Source organism: Homalodisca vitripennis, chromosome 1 (genome assembly GCF_021130785.1).
Source record: "Homalodisca vitripennis isolate AUS2020 chromosome 1, UT_GWSS_2.1, whole genome shotgun sequence".
Lineage (NCBI taxonomy): Eukaryota > Metazoa > Arthropoda > Insecta > Hemiptera > Cicadellidae > Homalodisca > Homalodisca vitripennis.
This window is the reverse complement of record NC_060207.1, coordinates 70,724,808-70,748,436: the sequence shown is the minus strand read 5'-3', so window position 1 is coordinate 70,748,436 and position 23,629 is coordinate 70,724,808. Positions and strand designations below refer to the sequence as shown.

The 23,629-nt window shown below is 30.8% G+C and overlaps 1 protein-coding gene across 9 annotated transcripts in view; it reads right to left on the bottom strand.

The window, feature by feature from the left end:
- The window catches only part of LOC124364121 (triple functional domain protein), a 717,390-nt gene that overhangs the window by 353,506 nt on the left and 340,255 nt on the right, over positions 1-23,629 (bottom strand). For all 9 annotated transcript variants that reach the window (XM_046819384.1, XM_046819393.1, XM_046819400.1 and 6 more), the window contains 6 exons: positions 20,733-20,925; positions 11,243-11,356; positions 9,493-9,692; positions 6,826-7,054; positions 6,569-6,691; positions 4,242-4,433 (listed from right to left, as the gene is read on the bottom strand). In XM_046819384.1, the coding sequence (XP_046675340.1) occupies positions 4,242-4,433; positions 6,569-6,691; positions 6,826-7,054; positions 9,493-9,692; positions 11,243-11,356; positions 20,733-20,925 (1,051 nt within the window). The remainder of the gene's footprint in view (positions 1-4,241; positions 4,434-6,568; positions 6,692-6,825; positions 7,055-9,492; positions 9,693-11,242; positions 11,357-20,732; positions 20,926-23,629) is intronic.

Genomic DNA, 23,629 nt, shown 5'->3' with positions numbered 1-23,629 from the left:
TCCACCGCTCTACCTGTGATGGAACCCGCCTTTAGTGGTCAGCTGAGTCAACAAAACCTCAGATTCTGTTTGACTTTCACCCGCACTTCACCTGTTTCTTGAATCTGTGAATATTGGCTGGGTTACCCTTAAAACAAATTGTTCATTGTGTAAGCTGACTAAGAGATCGATGGTCTAAAATTTTGTAATGAATTAAATTATTTTATGGAAATAAAATTAAAAACAACAATTACAAAAATTAAAAATCAACTATTTGTTATTACATTTTGATGTTAAATATGTTCATAAAATCTTTGGTGTTGCCAAACATACAAATATTAATTTAATTGTATACTGTCAGCTAATTGTAGATTGGATAAAAATAGCTCTACCATACTTGTAGATAATAATTGAATAATTGCTCGCAAACTAACATCTATTAATGTTTTACTGAAGCGTAGCTCCTAAACAAATCTCTAGAACTTTTTTAATTGACATCTTTTTAAACTGATTGTAATTAATTATTTAAACAGAATATTACATACATGTATGTTTGATATTGGAGTAACCCTAAGGGCTAGTTTGGTCTTCTTAGAAAGTCATTAAATACCTTATAAGATCTCTAAATTGAAGCCCTTCTATGTTATACAGGGTGTCCCACGAGTAACCCGACAAACTCAGGTGGTTTCCTCTCATCAAAGTTCATATAAACATATGTCCAGAAATGCTTTATTAGCCAGCTATGACTAGCGAAACATTTCACCTGATTTTGTAGGAAAGGATGGAAATAAAGCGAAACTGATGTTTTTATGACGTAAAGATAATTCTTAAGTTTATTGGATTTTATGGAAAATGAACTGAAAAATTGAATAAAATACATCTCAGACCTGTAAGACCACCCATTTTTGAGATATCAGACAAAATATGCAAATTCGGTCTTGAAAAACATGCTTTGTTTAGATTTGAAGAAGTACATTAACTTCATTAAATGAGAAGTAAACATGCAAACTTTTTAACCAAAACTTTTAAAGAATTTAATTCCGAAGAGAATGATGTAAAAATAGGCTAATAATAAACAAACACAAAGTTTAAAAAATTAATGCTTAATTAAATCAACACATATGAAATATAGGACAGAAAATGCAATATGTTTATTAAATGAATATTCATTGTAAAAACAAAACATTTTAATTGCTGATCTTTGCTAATTTTGTATTCCAATTTTCGTACCTAATAAATGGTGTTCAAAATGATTTCCTTGATAATTTATCTACACTAGATTGTGCGTTTAACGAAACCATGTGTTGCTTTTCTGATAGCATCTCGGTTGTTCCAAAGTGGTTCCTAAGCGTTTAAAATTCGGTTCAATAATTCTTTTTGGGATTAACTGGTTCTGCATATACAAGTTGTTTTAAATGGCCCCAAAGGTGATAATCCAAGGGATTTAAATCAGAGGATCTAGGAGGCAAATTAATTGGTTTACCTTGACCGATCCATCTGCCTGGAAAACTTATCTGCAAGTGGTCTCTACTCTAACATTTTGTAAATAATGAGCCGGTGCGGCATCATGTAGAAATACGAGGGTAATTCGGAAAGTAAGGTCCGTTTTTTTATTTAAAAAAAAACCACAATAGATTTTTTCAAAAAACTTGTTTTATTTATTCTCTTTTACTCTTTTAGGTAGCGAAACAAGTGGAAGTCGCTCAGCGCCAAGTCTGGGCTGTATGGCGGGTGTTCTAGCTGTTTCCAACCAAACAATTTGATGAGATTTTGGGTTTGGTTGGCAGAGTGGGGTCTGGCATTGTCATGCAGCAATGAAACTCCAGCTGTCAATAGGCCACGTCACTTGTTCTGTATTGCTTGTCTAAGGTTAGTCAGAGTGTTGCAATAAGTGGCCGCATTTATTGTTGTTCCTCGCTCCATGAACTCGACTAGCAATATCCCACGTCTATCCCAAAACACTGTTGCCATAACCTTGCGTGTGGACAATGTTTGTTTTGCTTTCACTTTAACCGGTGACGTCGAGTGACGCCACTCCATCGACTGGCGTTTCGTTTCTGGAGTTATGTGGGAAACCCATGTCTCATCACCCGTCACAATGTGGTCTAAAAGGTTATCACCTTCCTGATGATATTGGATCAAAAATTAAAGTGCAATACCTATTCTTCTTTTTTTGTGTTCCTCAGTAAGCAGCCTGGGAACCCAACGTGAGCACAATTTGCGAAAATCCAAAATTTCAGAAACAATTTTAAATGTCATAGACATTTTCCTGTCCATCTTTAAAAGCTCTCACCCATTTCCGCACTTTGCTGTCACTCATTGCATTTGGACCGTACACTTCACTTATCTGTTGATGAATATCTGTTGCTGAAACGTTCCTTGCTGTCAAAAACCGTATCACAGACTGTATTTCACAGTCGACGGGACGTTCAATAGTTTTAAATATTTTAAAAAGGCACAGACAACAGCAGACTACGATTTCACTGCAAATGGCATTGTTCTGCGCGCAATGCATGCCGGGAGTCAGGACGCATTTTCGCTGCTCGCTTACTGTTTGTCTGGTTAACGCAAATCGGACCTTACTTTCCGAATTACCCTCGTATCATTTGATGTCTTCCTTCAAATGGTACATCTTCAAGTAGAACTGGCAGTTGATTCTCTAAAGAGTCTTTGTACACAAGACCAGTAAGGCAGTTTTCAAAAATAAATGGGCCAATTAACTGGCCCCCAATTATATGAATAGGAAATCGTCTTTAATATTCATGTTTAACTGCATGACTATTTCTACTGGCAAAATAATAGACAAAAACAATATCTGCATACTCTTGATTTGAAAATGTAAATGGCATCTCGTCTTTAAAAAACAAGAATAAAGTACAAATAATACAATAATATCACATACATTGCAAACTAAAGATGATAGATGAGTTACTGCAACAGCTGAATTGTGGGACAGCTGTACAATAATAACTTGCATCAGGTATTGTTGTAGCAGAACGTCAAACTCTCGATTTTGAATAAACTAAAAGCATTTCAATTCATGCTGTTATATTGCAGGTATATTTTAAATCTTGTTTCTCAACCTACAATGTTTTATATTGTAAATGTTTTGTAACTATGACTGAAAAAACCATTTTTAAATGTTTTGTTTTTTAGAAGAATGTTCATTTAAAAAAACAGATAATGCATTTTCTGTCTTATTTTTCATATTTGTTGATTGAATTAATCATGTGTGGATTTTACTCATAGGCTAAGAAACTATTGATGCAACAGTTGTTGAATATATTCAACGAATATGAGTCGATTCTTTTTCAACCTCTGATCTCACACCATGACGGCTAGACTAGTGGCAGGTCAACGGTAAGCACAGCAGTCGATCGCATATTTTCCCCGCTACAACATTTATCACTGCTGAGTTCAAGTAATCAGCATAAACATGGATGCCTATATTGATTCTCCTGCCAAATGTGAATTGAGGAGTGTTATTTGTTTCCTGCAAGCAGAATGGAATAGTGCAGCAGAAACCCATCAGAGAATGTGTTTTGTTTACGGAGAAACATCATGAGTGATGATGTTTTGCGTAAATCATACCAAAAGTTTAAAGAAGGCTGAATGTCAAATTCAAGGATTAATTTAAGGAATGTAAAATGTGAAACCATTTGTCAGTGCAAGTTAACCTTTTTGCACCAGCGAGCATAAATCTTTTTGTAGCCTAAATTATCTGTAACAATAGAGTAAAGAAAAGATCTTGGCACTTCTGGAAAGACAAACCACTTATTGTCAATCCATGGTTTTCTCTACGCACTTTGTTCAACAAGGCCGTCTGTAGCGATAGACTTGCGTCTTTGACCTCCTTTATCATATATATTAAGTTTGCCCATTTTAAAACTTTCTACAACTTCGAGTAACACACCATCACTCATATTGTTTTCTCCGAAATCACGATACATTCTCCCATGAATTTCTGCTGCACTATGTCCTCCTACTTGCAGGAAATGAATAACACTCTTCAATTCACATTTGGCAGGAGGCTCATTAGAGGAGGCCATGGTTATGCGATGACAGCTTAGTGCAGACTGACTACGTGAAATCGACAGTGACAAATATCGTGACTGAGATTTTTCATTGCACTAATAAAATTATTTGTATTAATTTGACAACAAACTAAACCTTTATTACAGTTTTCTTAATAATTTTACATATTATGTTCCTTTATTACTGACTATATCATTATCAAAACTGTAGTGAATAGAGAAACTTACTTGTTCAGCTTTATGATGGAAGAGTACAGAGAGTGCGAGGACTGCAGTGCGCTCATCCAGACCTGCTGCAAACTCCTTCCAAGCACGGTCCAATCTGGCTGCCACTGCACGAATGTGGGACGCTGCGTAGTGGCCCGTCTCCATCATGCGTGATGCCACTGCCAGGATCCTGTTTATGTTTACATAAACACTCTGCAAAGAAACAATCACCAGATACCAAATAAATATTATGTAAAGAGTAATAACATGTATGAAATAAAATGTCTAAAACAATTTAATTACACTTTCAAATAACTATCTTATATAATCAGTGGTGGTTAACATATTGACATGAGAAAATTAAATTTTGTATGAATTACAGAGTAATATAACATACTGGTACATTGCTACCTTTAATTGTCAGCCTATTTTTAGAATTATATCCCAAAATTAAGACTTGTTCAAATACATCCCAAAAATACCATGGGAAAAATTACTATATTCCAAGGTTTTGCAAGATTGTGAACTATCACAATATTACGGGTAAGATAGTGGCCCAACCAGCAAAAGTGCTTCTGTGCACCTTTTAAAATAATGCTCCAACCTAGGAGCACTCGCTGGTTGGTAAAATCATTAATTAGATAATGTGCCTAAAAGTTGAATAAAGTTGACACAGACCAATACGGTTAATCTATGCTTGGCTGGTGAGAGAGCACACCAATAATGCATGTGTAAGGTTACTGTAGATATATAACAATATGTACATTAATACAATTTTAAAGTGTTTTAAAAGTAAGTTACATGACAATGGATGAAACTCCATGGCAATTGGCTGAACATTAGCAAAAACCTATAATAACATCACAAACATAAATTCTGTGAGGTATTGTAAAATCTTCCAAAAGTTAAGAAGAGCAGTACAAAACAAGAGCACAGGAAAGTTAAGTTCTGAAATTTTCTTTCTGCACGATAATGCCTGACCACACACGGCAAATCGGACTTGAGAAGTCCTGGATGCTTTTAAGTGTTAGATATTTCCACATCCACCTTACAGTCTGAACCTTGCACCCAGCGACTACCACCTGTTTCCAGCAACAAAATCCTGGCTTGCAACATAGTGCTTTGATGGCAACGTGGAACTACATGAGGGTGTGACCACCTGGTTGAAGTCTCAGGAGGCAGAATTTTATAACATTGAAATTTCAAAACCAGTTCACCGCTATCATAAGTGCCCAAATTAGTATGGTGACTATGTTGAAAAATATTATTTTAGTGTTACTTTCAAATGTTTATAACATAATTTCTTTCTTGTACTTGGTTTTTTCTTCCATCAAAATGTAATCTACTTTCTGGATAGCCTTTGTATAAAGAAGACCCTGCATTGTAAGACCTCCTACCAGTAAGTGAGCCCCTAATTTAAGTATTGTTATTCTCTGAGTATAACTATTTAATAACATGATGAGCTATGTAAGTAAGAGATATATAATCAAATCTTAACATTTGAAAATAAAATGAAGAGCATAAGTTTGAAGTTCCAATAGTAACAGCAATACTAATAATAAACAAAAGCGTCCAACACTTCATCATTACCAGGTCACATCTTTAGATCTGTACATACAATTAATTTGGTCAAATTCAAAGCAAATACATTTTTAGTAACATGACACCACAATTATTTGTTTACACGCATAAAGAGACAAAACTAACAACCACATAAAGTAAAATCTATGCATGCTGTACTGTCCTAATCTAGATGTGGAAAACAAATATAAAGTAAAAAGTGCTATGTAAAAATATAGGCAGTTTAAACATAAATAGAATATCACATTCAACAATAACAATATATCAAATTATGAATGTAATTTAAAAATTTAGTGATAAATATACCACGTGTTTGAATGAAACTCATTAGATACCTTATATTCAAAATAAGAAACAATCTGAAAAGGAGTTAAAAAAAAGAAAAAAGAAATCACAGAACATAAATAAGACTGCATAGACATTTGTTGTGAGCAGAAATCAGTAACTGAATTGTAAAATTAATAGTGGTAAGTGGGTGGGAAGAAAAACAATTCTGGATCAATAATTTGAGGCAGAGAGATCTAGAGAAAAGACCTTTATCTCTGCAAGCATGTACAGAGTTGGTATTATACCATTATCAATTAGGGAGTGCATCTGAGGGGTCAGGTTGCCTCAACCACTGACTCTAGAGTGCAGAGGTTTGGGAAGGAGGCTACCCGCTGGTTTCCGAACAAATCCACATGAGTGCTGTTTTTATTTCATCCTTAAGTGACAATCTGAGTGTAAGATTAGCAGCCTAAGTGTAGGATAATGAACACACTTCTCACCATAGAACTCATAGTAAAGTGATTGTGCTCCTCCTGCAGCTCCTTGGCCAACTGGTACGAGTGGCCAATCTCCACATAGTTCATCAGGAACACATCTCGGTTATGGCAGATCCAGTCAAACATCTGTTTAATAACAAACAATTTACATTGAAATGATGAGTTCACCAATTCAGCAGAAAATATGATCTTAACAGTTTCTAAGTGTCTGTTAGTTGAAATATAGAAAACAAACACAGAACAAGTATTCACTAATTTACCTTTTCACAGTCCTGTTCGAATAGCCTAAGTTGGAAGCACTGGTCTAGTTTTAACTTTTTGTGATGCCACAGTTGCAGAAGGTGGTTTTTACTAGTCCGGATGGCCTCTAGGTTCTGTAGGATCTGAGGCACTGCGGCTTGTAAGTCCGGGTTGGAGACGGTAGAGCTAGCCTCACTGTCCCTTCCCGAGTATCCACTGTCATAGCCGCTGTTACTATCTCCCGATAACCTATGTATATAATACATCACATTACATAACATATCTGAATAAATATAGATTTTAGTATTGGATTCGTTCTCAATTCCCTGGATAATACTCTTATCTCTATGGTTCACACCTGTCAGTCTGTACACACTTAATTGTAATAACACTTATAAATACTCCAAAATAAATCCTGTTTAGATGAATTTTTCAAAATATATTATTAAAATGGCTGAACAAATTATTCTAGTAACTATTTAACCTATTATAAAAGCGAGAAATACCCAGGAATAACACAAAGATATACAAGCAAGATTACTGTACATAAAAGACAAAGAGATTCTATTCACATTCTGTGAATAATAAACATTCCTTGTGCAATTTTTCCACAACAAAGAGAAGACCTGAGGCTGGAGTTGATTAGATATTGATGCTATTGACCTAACAATGTGTTTTCTGATCGAACAACAGCATCCAATTAATCACATTCTTCACCCACCATAATCTCCCAACAAATTGCTCCAGGACTTCATCATTCTTTATAGACAATTAATCTTGTTTAACTCTGAAAAGTAATCACATTGCAATAAAAGGTAATTAAATTACTAAAGTAATGGTTTAATAATTCAAGAAAGATTCAACATGATATTTTTATTTATTCTTGACAATTAATTAAGAGTTATTAACTTTACACAATATGTTGTGACAGTCTACTATATATTCATACCTCCTTCTCGCATTAGTTATGTTACCTCCATATTAGATTTTTAATTCAAAAACAAAAATAGATGTTTTCTGATTAAAAGACCTCTTCTTAAGGGAATATATATGATGTTAAAAAACTAAATCTTCTTTAGTTAAATGTCTTTTATTATAGTATGTGCCATTCTAATTAAAGAAAGCTTTTTATGAACATAAATCTGTCTAATACAATTGTAACCAAAATGAAATGTTTAAGGCTAAAACAATTTTTGCTGATTATAAAAGGGCGAGTTTTAAGCTACTTTTTAGACACAAGAAACTGGATTACTACTTAAAAGTATAAATTTAATTGTTTTGAATAACTTTGATAATTGGGATACCTATGAAATAATGTCAAACATAAGAGTAGTACATAATATTAGTTTAATCAATGTTACATAAATTCTAAAGTTAAAACTCTTTGCTGTAACAATGACCAAACAAAATTATTTATATTACCATTTCTTTAAAAGAAAAATTATTATAGCTCTGTAAAGTTTAAAAAAATTAAACAAGCTGAACTGAAAGAGAATAAATCTTCAAACTCTTAAGAAGTTTGATTGAAGCTGTGCCAACTGTTGTGTGGAACTTTTTATTTAACTAAACATCACGGTTTGTACAATTGAGTTTATACGATGATTTTGTTAACTTAATTGTTAAGAAATGTCTTAACATTTCTATATTTATGGGTTCATTTACTTTAAAATACTAATTTACTTCTATTTTGAACAAGACCTTAAAAAAGTGTGATGAAAAGGAATTCTATAAATAATACACCACTGCCTGAAACATTCTAATAAAGTCTTTTAAATACACACAGTTACAATGATTTCACTGACATATTAAGACGAACATTACAAATAATTTTACAGGTTCAATTGATATAAAACCAAATTTATTGATTTATTAATAGCATGGTTATTTTAAATATTACATTTATGCTATGATTTTTTGAAAAGTGTGAGGTATTGCAAAAAGTAAAGGTCAAAGCCTATAAGCAACACAAATTATCTTCTAGTAGAAATATGTCACTTTTGAACTTTGAGCAGAACACTACCATTACCATTTTAAAATTTAATGATTGCAGGAAAGTATAAGTAACAAGAAATAATTATTCATATTAGAAAAGTGTTCAAATATCTAAAGTTATTTTCTTAACAAATTGACAATACGGAAACTAAAATTAAAGATAGTACCAAAAAATTTAGCAGCATCAGAAGGATATACTATATAATTTCTGTGAAATTTCTAACTTTTCTAATTTCAATTTTGCACGTGTTTATCTTATTTAGACTAACTTTCGTAATAAAACAAAAAATTGCCTTCTGTGGTTTCAAAACGAAGAAGGTTTTAAAATTATATTGTTAAATATGACATACACTACCATAATAGAAAAATAAAACTTCCCTCCCTTACACACTAGACATTGACATAAGAACAATGCACATAACAAAGTATTTGACAGTAAAAATTTTATAAATATTTAACTGAGTTAATATAACAAGATACAAGATTTAATAAAACACAAAATTTTACATTTTTCTGAGTACTTCAGGGAAATTTTTCTAAAATGTAAACTAAAGCTCCTTGAATTGAATTATCTCTTGAGTGGTGAAGTTAAATATAAAATAGTCAACAGCTTATTCAGGTTAGTATTTAATCTAAAGACATCAGAGTCTTAACAATAATGAATACATATTCTCCACTCAAACAGTAAGACCCACCTCTGCAGCAATCTCTGGCCAGTGGTGTCTATGTCATGGACTGGAGCCTTCATGATTTTTTTCTTCATATCTTGATGGAGATCAAGGGCATGTTTTGCCCCCGGAACATCCTCCCCTAGATCACTGCGGCTGAGATCTTCCTGAAGATCATCCAAGCGGTCCAGTAGATCGGCAGCCTGCCACGTGAAATCCTCCAGTGCCTGTGCAAAACTTGTAAATAACAAAAAACTAAAAAAAGAAACGAATAAATTACAATAGTTGTATTTGATTGACATTAAAGGAGGGATATAATTATTCAAAAGTGAACTCTCCATTAACTTGAGTTTTTATTAATGAAAAAACAAGCAATAAAGTTAGAATGTTTAAAGTCAAATCCAGATGAAAAATTTAGAAAATCGTATTATATAATTGTGGGACTTTTAAGGATATCAGATTTATTTACATTTAACTCGGGATGTAATAAAAGAATTAAACAATTAAATATAGAATTTTGTAGGACAAAAGAGACTATAATTGTTGAAATTAAATAAAAGAACTCAGCTACCATGATTTTCTCACTACAACCACAGGGCGTTGTAGAGAACTTGTCAAACAGAATAAGGAAGACAGTTGATATATTCCACTGCTAACAAAATGTGATTTAATTTATGTTTAACCAGTATCACTTTAAATTCTACATATCACAGAGTAAAGAATCAGCCATTAATGCTATTGAATAATATGAGAGATAACGTTAAATACTCACACAGAAATTCTGATATTAGCTGATTGAAATGCAGCTGTATTGATGGATATTAAATTCTAGACTAGTCAAGCGAACATTTACTACGTTTAATTAAACAAATATGAATGTGATTTGCAGTGATGACATTGTAAATTCAGCAGTAGCAGAATGTTAAAATTAATTAGAGGCATTATAAGAGTATAGAGCATTAAAAGTGACCTTTCTTCACTTAATGATATATAAGGTTTGGAACCCTTCTTTACATTTAGTTTTCCTTTTAGAAACGTAAACAAACCTACTTCACAAATTTATTTTTGTTCATATTCAATAAAACACACACACACACACACACACACACACACACACACACACACACACACACACACTAATATATATAAAAGTATAAATTTAAAATGCCTGCAGCATGTTTTACTATAAAATTTGAAGACATTATTTTAATTCCTTCATGTTTTGAAAGGAACATGCAAAGAAATATACAACATTGATTTTAATATATAAAAATATATATATAGAATATATATATATATTAAAATCAATGTTGTATATTTCTTTGCATGTTCCTTTCAAAACATGAAGGAATTAAAATAATGTCTTCAAATTTTATAGTAAAACATGCTGCAGGCATTTTAAATTTATACTTTTTTATTTATGACTATAATAATAATGCTAACAAGCTTTAACAAAAGGTTTTACTAACAAGCCATTAGACGTAAGATCACACATGCTTACAACGTAATTTAATCACTCATAAAAGCTTTGAATGAAACCTTTTGGTTTGAATAAATTGAAATTTTCTCTAAAATCAGTGAAAGAATGGAGTCCCAGTGTATATTGTCACTATAACACCAATGGCGATGTTTATGATAATGCTGGACCAGTATTGGCAGCACAATACAGTTATTACCATTCAAAGTGCACAATTTATAGTTTTGGTTACATATTTTATTTCACTTTCAACTATTATATAATACTTTATATTATATGAAACATTTCAATACTACTGACCAATCTCATGTCTATCCATTGACTATGGTCATAGTGTAAAGTCCCCTCCATATCGGAAGTCAGTTGACTAGTGTCTATGATCTTCGGCAGGGCTTCCACGCTGATCATGTTGGTCTGAAACATTATATTGACTTCATCAACGAACATCATCTCCTACAGGCATACAACTAAAAACTTCTGCCAACAGACATAATATAGGTACGGTACACCAACAAGCATATCTCTTGAGTTGTTATTATATGTCATCTACCAGCATTCTATACATGTTCTGTTATAAATAATGTAGTAATTCATGAACAATGTCAACAAAAGAAGACACTCTAAATCAACTGACTTTATTGTGCCAATAGATAATATTATATATAATTTATACTTATCTTCATCAATCTATATAATTTACAGCAGTTGGCACCATCTTCATCAATATTTGTAATCAACGTTTTTCTTTATTTTGTTTTTATAAAAATTAACAAATTATATATAAGTGTAAGCCATTGTGTAAAGGATGGAGGTATAGCAAAAACAGGGAATTTTAGATGAACACACACACACACACACATACACACTTATATACGTAGCAAACACCAAATTTAATAAAATTACACACTTGTCTTTGTACAGAATTCCCTGTTTTTACTTTACCTCCATCAATACATATTTGTAAAGATAATATCCATCTCATAACGTAGTTATGGTGGGAAGAGTTGAATTCAAAGTGAATATGAGTTTAGGTCCAGGATTGTCTGTGATGGTATCAGATTTCAAACACTTCGCTAGGTTGAAGGTAAAATATAAAATATAAAAATAAAAGTATACAGTAGTACTCAGTAGCACACCTGATGAGAATACATTTTCATTTAGATTGCGCTGGATGACTGCTGGGTAAACCAGATAGTCTGCAGATATTTTATAGTCTTGGTGTCTCTGATGTCAAAACAAAGCAGATAGTTTGTTTTAAACTTCTTCACTGCCGATTTTATTTTGATCAGACAGACTTGGACACCAGATTCCACCAAGTAAATTTGTGACAGTGTCAGATTGCAGACAGTGCACTAAGCAGGGGGCGAAATGGAGCTTCACTCCAATATCCATCAATGGACAAAATCTCTATTAAATAACATATTTCTAAAAGTTTATGTGTTCTCCTCCATCAACAGATACAAGCTCTGGTACTGGTACAAATGTAACTGACATATTTTAAAAAAGACATAACATCCATCATCCCTACCGTCATAGATTATTTTCATTAGTTTATATATTTGCTACAACAAACACAATATACAGAGTGAGTTTTATGTCCTGGCACACCTGGATATAATTTAAACGGGCCGAGATATATATGTAAAACCTTGACCCTACCTATTATAACATATTTTTTTAATTTTTTAAGTTCTTGAAAATTTGCCCCCCTTTTCTAAAGGGGGGTAAAGGGGGGCAACTAAACATTTTCAAATATAAACCCCTATCATAACACCCCTCATTTTAAAGGGAATAAAAAAAGAAATCCAATAATGCAAACTAGAGGTCTCTACGTTTATTTTAACAGATTTTATGACAAATTTACAATTGAGTAAAGGGGGGCAACTAAACATTTTCAAATACAAACCCCTGTCATGTCTCAAGTGTTTTACACACGTCTCGCACACTGTCAAACAGCCGAGGGTGAACAGTTTGAACACCTGCTACATTAAAACAGGTAACTGTTTTTAGAATTTGCGTTAGTGTTGACTTATGTTACGATAAACAGGACAAGGCAGTTACTGATTTTATTATTGTAAATTTGTCATAAAATCTGTTAAAATAATCGTAGAGACTTCTAGTTTGGATTATTGGATTTATTTTTTTTATTCCCTTTAAAATGAGGGGTCACATGATAGGGCTTTGTATTTGAAAATGTTTAGTTGCCCCCCTTTACCCCCCCCTATACTCAATTGTAAATTTGTCATAAAATCTGTTAAAATAAACGTAGAGACCTCTAGTTTGCATTATTGGATTTCTTTTTTTATTCCCTTTAAAATGAGGGGTGTTATGATAGGGGTTTATATTTGAAAATGTTTAGTTGCCCCCCTTTACCCCCCTTTAGAAAAGGGGGGCAAATTTTCAAGAACTTAAAAAATTAAAAAAATATGTTATAATAGGTAGGGTCAAGGTTTTACATATATATCTCGGCCCGTTTAAATTATATCCAGGTGTGCCAGGACATAAAACTCACTCTGTACATAAAGAAACATGGTCTTTGTCAGTTGAAATTATTTCCCTGACAGGTTAATAACAGGTAAATATAATATTGACTTTTTTTAGTCTATATCACTTGATTTAATCTTTTTCAACAGATATAAGACTATAACTGTTATAATATCCGGCAACATACATAAAAACTTAACATAAGAAAATTCTCTAGACAGACATACTCTGTCAGCTCATATCATCTTCACTAAGAGACATAGTGGGCTAAATCTGTCAAAATATCTCTTGTCAAAATATACAATCTGTATAAGCATACATTAATCAAATCACTGACATCATAATTATCAAGCGTTACCTGTATAGCCTCTACAGCTGACATAGTTTTAATCAACAGTTGTCTATACAAAGATTTAACTCCAAACTGTAGACAGTACAAACTGACAATATGTTTAAAGAAACATTAAATCACATTTTTTCATACTCCTGAACGGATGAATAAAAGGATGAAATATCTGATAATTTCACTTACATTATTTAAAACTAAATTAATATAGCTAGGTATGGTACCTCAAAGTGTTTACAAAGCCAAAATATAATGTATAGATCTGACTAATCTGTATGCATTTTTAAAAGTCAATTTTATGTATAAGAAGACAAACTATCAAATTAATTTAGTGGCCAATCACACTTAACAAGATTCTCTGGGTATGTATCCAATCATGAGTCCTCACTCAAAATTATGAAGATTATACTAAAAGACACAAGTAAAAAGATAAAAGTAAAAGACACAAATGCTAGCCAACCTTTTTAACATCATAATAACCTTTAAAATATTTCAAATTAGTATAATAAATAATTAAGTAGAACTTACCATTATCTTTTTTTTAATAATAAAGCACAACATCCCTCTTCATATACGTTATCATTAAAACATTGATTTATAAATTACAGTGATTAAATCATTAACAATGTTTAACATTATAGAGAATGGAGATAAGAAGAAAACATCAACTATAAAATTATATCACTAAATAAACGTAAAAAAGCTAAATATTTTACATGAACATTGCTTAGATAATATTAGTGTGGTAGTTTAAATTTATCCAATTTTGTAAACAGTACATTAAGAGTGCAAAAACTAATTTCCAGAGATATCTCCGGAAACATCACTGAGAGCTCTCTTGAATCTCAATAGCAACAAATTCTTGACATCCTTCTTATGCAACAGACATTTCCTCTTTAAAGATGTATATAACTATGAGTATAAGCTAACTTGATAAAGGATTATATGGATTTATTTTATTTAAAAGTATATTTGTACTCTAAACATTCATTTAAGTACATTCTGTAAATGAAGCTGGTCAATATTTATATTTGTTTTGATTATCAGAGTAAACAGCTATAACCCTAGAACTGGCGGTCATTTCATCCTGTAGTGTCGGGCTGTTTTGGGGCTTCGCGCAAGGTTTTTTTAAAAAAAATTATTAAAAATATAAAATAAAAGCAATATAAATAAGAGTATATATTTTTGTGTTCAGAATTAAACGTAGAATTGCACTATATTGTAAAATTAACCATCAAAAATTTTCTAATAAACACTTTTTTTAATCAAATATAAAATTTACGAAAAATATTTCTTAAATTTGGGGGGGACCATACCTAGCAAATGAAGTTATAGTGAGAAATATTTATAAGTGAGATAGCCATTCTGTGTCAAATTTTATCTAGTTTCAGAAAAATATAAACATTATACACATTTATGAAAGCATCATAAAGCTATAGAACAAAAAGCAGCGATGCGTATAAATTCTGAAAATCGGGTGTACACGTAAGACTGGTAAAACAAGTTTTGCTTATTCATTTATCTATGAATACATGTTATTTTGCATATTTTATTACTTAGAATAAAATAGAATATACAGTAGTAATGAAATAATTACCATAAATTATTTTTTGAAAAGTAAAAAAGTTAAATTTTGCCATTATTCAAAAATTTTGCGAAAAATTTTCATTCAGCAAAATATAAAATAGTTTCTAAAGCTTGTACTATATCAAAATTTATAAATTTATGGTTTATAAGTAATAGGAAATATTATGTAGTTAGAAAACTATAAATATAACTAAAGATATTGAAAAAATATAGAATAACCCAAACAGTTATTATATATAACCAAAGAAATTACAGGCAATATACATATTATTGTGAAAACTATCTATTTACCAAAAATAAATAGTTACTTCAGAGCTAAAAGAGTGCTATAAATAACGTTTAGTAAGTGAAAACAATAACAAACTATGTGAAATGAATTTTAGCCAAGTCATTTTGCCATAGCCTACACAAAGCCGGTAATTTCTCAAACATATTTCAGTAAATAGAAATTGATTTATTCTAAAATATATATGTTTACACTACTACGACATCAAACAACACACTACACATTAAATACGACACTAAAACACGCGTCAAACTATTAAAACTTACAAATATCCACAGCTCGGCACGAAAGTGATACTGAACGGCAGCGGCAATATGGCGGTCACAACAAACGGCGTCGCGTTTTCTTTTACGTTCAAAATAACAAGCTTGCTACGTCATAACCATAATACAAAGAGGAATAAAACTCATCTGTTCCTTAGCATTTTTCTTCCCGAATCCAATGGTGCATGAATTATATCGATACGTTACCGGAGTATATTATAAAAAGTAATTATACGAGGGAATGTTTGATTGACAAAATTTTGACGGTTAACACCACAAAAGCGGCATTAACCGACATAATTATGTCGATTAACAGTTCTAGGGATAAACAGATAAGCATGAACAAAACTTTAAACATTATTTTTGCAGATCATCACTATTACGTTCTAATATTTTCTCCTAAAATATGTTTGGGGAAGAGAGAAAGGAATAAGTGCATGAATCAGTTCAATTTTGAGGGAGACATGAGAGAAATCTGATAGGTACCTTATCGCTGAACTTAACTGTCTTCTTTGTTCCATATAAACTCTCTTGGTGATTCTGTCAGCTGTATAAAAAATGGTGTCATGTACTGTTCAAACAATAATATTGATAAACAGTAAGCAAGCTTAGGAAAGGGAATTTAAAGCAATATCATTGTTCCATTTAAAAGCTTTGGATCAATTTTTGAATTAAATAATATTAATATTTAAATATTACTAAATGTTAATAAAAACACTACTTTTTTCCAAATTGTTTATTTTTTGGACGAGGCCTTTCGAAACCAAAGGTTTCATCTTCAGGCAACTCCACAAATAAATATTTACACATTGTTTTTTACAATTAATATTAAAATAACATATGGTGTAAAAATGTAAATACAAAAATGTTGGAAATATTTCAGCCAGTATGAAAAATTAGATTTGACTAGAGTTTAATTTTTGAATAAATTGATAAGAAAGAAGATTGGAATTTTCAATAGGGCCTTCTTCATTGTTCATGAGTTTTTCTTTATTTCTGTTTATGTATAGTGTTTCCCAAGCATTTAAGTTCATTGGTTTTGTTATTTCTTTTATTAATTTTAGATTTTTAATTGATGTTCTGTGTCCTGATTCAATGCAGTGCTTGGCTACAGCAGATTTGTCAACTCTTCCATATTTTGTGTGTGATAAATGCTCTTTAAATTGTGTTTGTATTGTTCTTTTTGTTTGACTCCTGAAATCTGGAGTCATGTTCGTCTGAAGATATCTACTTCACCTATTTATAGGTGTCTGATATTGAAACAACGTAAAGGTTTGTTTTGAGCTTCTTTGTTCCCGACTTTCTTTGGATCTCTTCAGACGAGCATGACACCAAGAGTCAAGTCTGAGTCAGCATCAGTACCAGACCTGCAATAAAAAGAAAGTAACTGGAGCAAAACTCAACATTCAAATGAAACAATGCTGCTTTTGTATGTACCTTAAATTAGTAATTTTGTTTGTATCTTGAATTAACTTTTAAGTCCCTAACAATAACCTAAACATAACTTTTTCTACATGAATATAAGATAAAACTACAAAAGAAATTTATCTATAAAATCAGATAATTTAAAATCAACAACAAAATCAGTTTGGAACATTTTTTATTTTTGAAATCTATTCTTGCAGCGCTGAATTTAGTATAAAAGTTAATAACGAACAATTACTAAATTTAATTGGTATAATGTAATATAATATTTTTTAAATTTAAGTTTATTAAAATTTTTTTATTTGTTAAACTACTTGTACTTAAAGTCATTAGCAAGTCTAATGGATGAAAGTATATGAGCGTAAATGTAACTGGACTGATAAAGCTTTGAGATTTAATCTAGTGTAATGCCACTGTAGGAGGCACACAGCAAGTTTAGCTCAATCAATGTCCCTATATATGTAACTAACTACATCTATTTTTTATTTAATTGGTATAATATAATATAATATTTTTTAAATTTAAGATTATTTAATTATTTTTTATATTTGCTAAACTACTTGTACTTAAAGTCATTAGCAAGTCTAATGGATGAAAGTATATGAGCGTAAATGTAACTGGACTGATAAAGCCTTGAGTTTTAATCTAGTGTAATGCCACTGTAGGAGGCACACAGAAAGTTTAGCTCAATCAATGTCCCTATATATGTAACTGACTACATCTATTTTTTATTTAATTGGTATAATATAATATAATATTTTTTAAATTTAAGTTTATTTAATTATTTTTTATATATTTGCTAAACTACTTGTACTTAAAGTCATTAGCAAGTCTAATGGATGAAAGTATATGAGCGTAAATGTAACTGGACTGATAAAGCCTTGAGTTTTAATCTAGTGTAATGCCACTGTAGGAGGCACACAGAAAGTTTAGCTCAATCAATGTCCCTATATATGTAACTGACTACATCTATTTTTTATTTAATTGGTATAATATAATATAATATTTTTTAAATTTAAGTTTATTTAATTATTTTTTATATTTGCTAAACTACTTGTACTTAAAGTCATTAGCAAGTCTAATGGATGAAAGTATATGAGCGTAAATGTAACTGGACTGATAAAGCCTTGAGTTTTAATCTAGTGTAATGCCACTGTAGGAGGCACACAGAAAGTTTAGCTCAATCAATGTCCCTATATATGTAACTAACTACATCTATTTTTTTGGTGCAACATACACACAATCATAATCAAAAACTATTTTACTGTACAACTAGCAGATTGGTCCTAGCATTTCTTTATGTATACAATGCATAAGAATCAACTTTGTAATCAATGCAAAATAATAAAAATTCAACAACCTTTGTAGATGAATTGATTTTAGAATGTTAAAACAATCACTATGTTTTACTTATAGATTAGTGACTAATTCACAAGATGATTTAAATAGAAAGACAACCTCGACACGTACTGTATAGATAGACCTCTATAATTTACTACTGAAATATAAATGCAAAACACGAGACCATTTGTGGAACATCTACATAATACATACAGTATCAGCAGTACCTGCATCAATGGACAGTTCACTTGATAGTGATTTTATTGACAGTTGTTAGATAGAATCTCAATAATCACATTGACAACCATTGACAGTTGATATGCTGACTCGATATTGACATATACTGTTCCTAATAGTCCATTTCCCTTGCCTGGAACCTAGTCATGCAACAATAAATAATAATATAACACAAGGAGATTTTTAGTACTTTCAGCGATATGTAAAACTTTATAGAATGTAGCTACAATTAATGGCAAGGTAACAAATTGTACATTATCAGACAGAAATTACATTATAATCTATTCACAAAAATAACTGGAGTACAAGCACACAACAGATAGAGACATGTCACAAAGCAGCAGCCAATTTGGTGAAAAATTCCCTAAGCCGCTTATTCGATCCTTTGAGGGAAAGTTTCTGAGATCTTTGAAGTGAATAACAAAAGTTAATTTAAATGTCTCAGTTCACCCTCTCAAAGTCAAATTAATATGCTCATACAGTTTAATAAGCTTCCTAAATTACATCTGAGGAAAATACTTCTCTAGTTTTTTGTAACAATTTTGGTTTTTAACAAATATTAGCTTATCTAATTGGAACATACGGTGTTATAAAAATCCTGTGTTGTATATACATTTTTTATATGTCTATCAATCTCAACCCAATTTAAAAACCAACATAATTATTTTTAAACCGGATCAAAATACTCGCTATCATCAGTTTTAGATTTTTTTACTTTATAAAATATTTATATATTTTGAAATAGTTAGTTGTAGGGCATTTTGGAACAAAATAATGTACTTGTTTATCATTCCAAATTGGTTAAAAAGTTTTACCCTAAAATAATTTTAAATCAAAAAGTAAAGCTAAAATAGAAAAAATATTTAAGTGTTTTATAAAACTAAAAATTTGAATCTGCCGTTAATTAGGAGATAAAACTATTTTTGTACGGTTGCAGTCTATGATTATATAAGTCTTTAAGAGGATATTTCATCAATGCTAAAATCAATTGCCGCTTGAAACTATTGCTTTTGTGCTATGAAACATCAAACAACAGAAACTGTAATCACAAAATGTACTATGGGAAATTATTAAACATGCCACATTGAGTGAATTTTTACAATAAAAACAAACACCAAACTTCTGAATTTAATTCTTAAAAAAGAGGTCACTACAAGAAGATTCAAATTGAGTATAACTCCTAAGCAAACAATTCAAGATGTCAGTGCAATCTACAAGTCACCATTCAGAACTGCACAACATTTCTGTATCACACTCCTCAAATAGACGCAATATTTTGTGTAAAGTCAAACTTTAGTTCACCTTCAATGTTTAAACTTACGTTAAACATATATCTGTTAATGGTTAATTGCTCATATCTAATGCCTAATAATTTAATTTAAGAGTTTTTCTTATTGATGGTGTGTGATAGAATGTTGTATATGTTTGATCACTTACCACTTTGAACAGTTTAATTATTTTTAGTTATTCCGGTATACAAATGTGTAAAGGCTACTATTTTAAAATGAATAAACAGAATAAAAGTTGTTTACAAAAGCAAATTGTCTATAAAAATTAACTTGCCAAGTTTGGTATAATTGGTTCAGAAAATATAACTGCCCTAACCAAGTTAGAAGTTAAACTAAGCACAATTAAAAGCTTCGAATAATTCTGACTGAAAGGTGATTTAATAGCCCCTTTACTATGATATTTGACAAACTTTACAAGTAGAGTTTGTAAAGTACCTAGTCGATGAGATAAAGTGTATGAACACTTCACAACATTACACTTGATTCTACTATTCTAAATAATATTGACAAGACCATAAAAATGTTTAATGACCTCGAACTTGTACTTGTGACTTCCAAGTGAGGTCCGCTGCTTCTGCCAGAAGTTGTCAGGCTTGATGATGTACGCAACATGCACGGAGCCTGGGAAATGTTCCTGCAGGACCTTCAGGATCGGTTTGACTGTGGACCATGTTGCACCTCGCATGTCGATTACCACCGTGAACCCTATCTCCCGTACCTCCTCTCTGAAACAGATTAAAAAAATATATTCCAAGACACCACAACTAGTGACTCCCTTAGCAGTCACACTCAGACTGTAGTCAGAGGGACATTACTTTGGGTAACTTAATTACTACTGTGCAGAACACGATGCAAACACCATTAGGATTGTCTGATTGTTAGTTTTCCACTGTTATATTTTTATTTTGCATTATTGGTCACTAAATCATTGATACTACACACAGTGCCATCAATGTATTTGAATATATTATTTTATTGACGTCAGCCATCGTATCAGGGTGGATAATTCATTGATGTTTGACTAGACCACTTGTTTGATGCAGAGGATTCCTCTACTGCATCTCAGTATACATTTGATCAATTAAGTTTGGCCTCACAAGAGTTCCATCAGTGCCTACTTAATCAGAACATGATGGAGTATCAAACTTATAAAGTTTATTTTAAATGTTTGGTAAACTACTATTCAGAGTGTCCCTATTAAAAGTTCTCTTTTGAAGATGGATAATTTGAAAGGATAACAATTTATATATATATATATATATATATATATATATATATATATATATATATATATGTGTGTGTGTGTGTGTGTGTAAATTGAAAATTACATTGCAAACATTAACATGATTTTGCAAAATATGTAAATAAAACTTTTTTGTGTAAATGTACTGATGGCAATTTTATATCGAATGACATTTCATTGTGAAGATTATAACAAAAAATAACAATGTATAACAAAAACAAAAATACACTGTTCTCACTGACTAAAAGTTGGACATCCAATATCGGGTTTTCTTCAATAAAAGCTGGGCCAAAGTAGTTTCGTGAACAGTGTTCACTGAACACTCTTGGAGTTTAAATCCTTTCAAGCTTTTCTACAATGTTACTTGGATGTAAAAGTCCAGAACACAGTGATTGACTTTAAACTATATTCTCATTACATAAAAAGGTTTAATGTCAAACTTAGGTTGATGGCTACACAATGATAATTAAATCAACAATTCATTAAATTGTTGAAACAAAATTTAATGGTAAACTATGTTTACTTCTATGTCAAAGAACAACTAAACCTTATTTATTAAATATGAACTTACAAGATAGTGATATATTTAATTACAATTTACTGTATATGCATTACTATATTAACAAAACAGTCAAACAACTTAAAATGAATAACTATTAGAAATTAGTAGAGAAACCATCCATAAACAAAATAAAAAATAAATTTGATTATAAGCATTTCTGAATTAAAGATCTCAAATTACCATGGTATTTATTTGATAACAACGTTTGTAATCAAAATTTCAAACAAGCAAAAGAAACAATACCATACGACAAAGGAGCACTCCAAAACCAATGTTTATTCCTACTTTGCATCGACCAATTTAACTTAACAATACATTATACTAAAAAAGATTCTTTATTCAAACAATATATATATATATATATATATATATATATATATATATATATATATATATATTAATGAAGATAAACATAATGTTAAATGATAATAAACCTAAAAAATTAAAATTAGTTTATTATTTCTTTTTGAAACCAATAAAAACTGACAGCCAAATAATACAATGTGCATATGGTTCATTACTTTGAACCAGAAATGCTCCTATACATGCCAAACTTGATATAAGAGTCAGTTTCTCTACCTATTGATTGCCTAACCATGAACACTGAAAAAATATGAAACTGATCGTATTCCTACTTAGTTTGAAAAATATCATAGAGGATCATCATATTACATCACAAGTGCTTTGACAAAGTAGGTTACAGCGTCTAATTTAAAAGCTGTGTGCAAAGCCGCGGGTACCAGCTAGTTTCAAAATATAAGTTCCTTACTTTCATAGTTAAAAGTTTATATACTTTTGACATGTAGAGTGTTTACCCGGGAATAGTTGTTCATATTAACAGTTGTTCATTTGAATAAAAAAAAACAACATCAGTATTCATTTTTTAAATAAATTTTTGTATATAAAAGAACTCGGTTATTCCAATCTAGTGGTAATGTTTACATGAGCTTATTAGAATGTTTCATCCATTCCAGGATTAGTTTTAAAGTTCATACCACCAATTTTCGTTTTTTATTTGATGTTCAAATAATGATATGACTATAAGTAAAATACTCATTAATGGTTGTCAAAGAATGTGGATCTATTTAATTTTATAATCCTGATTTGAATTTTGATTTTTATAAATGATATACCTGTACTTCACCTTGACCTTTTTTCATACGAGAATTTTAATCATCTCATGGCAATACCCATGAGGACTCAATGAGGAGTAATAAATGTAAACAAATACCAGGTTGCTCATCATTTGAACATTCTCAATAAGAAATAAATAAATTTCTAAAAACAAAAATAACAAATACAAAAGTTAAAAAAAGTATAATTTTAAAATAAATAAATTTTAAACTGTTAATATTCTAAAAAGACATATTCATTTCTATTTCACTTTACTACAAATTAGAGACCTACTACACTGAGGTCAATGCCAAATTAAGATGGGTCTGTTACATATTTTTCTTTAGAGTTGTTTTTAAGTGTGAAAACATGTATTTAATGAAATTATACCTGAGGAACATTATCTTTAGTTCTTAAGATTCCATAATAATGTTTGAGATCAAGTTTTGGCGAATTGCATTAAAAAATACTTTTTTAGTACCAATCCTTCAAAAACATTACATTTTCACAA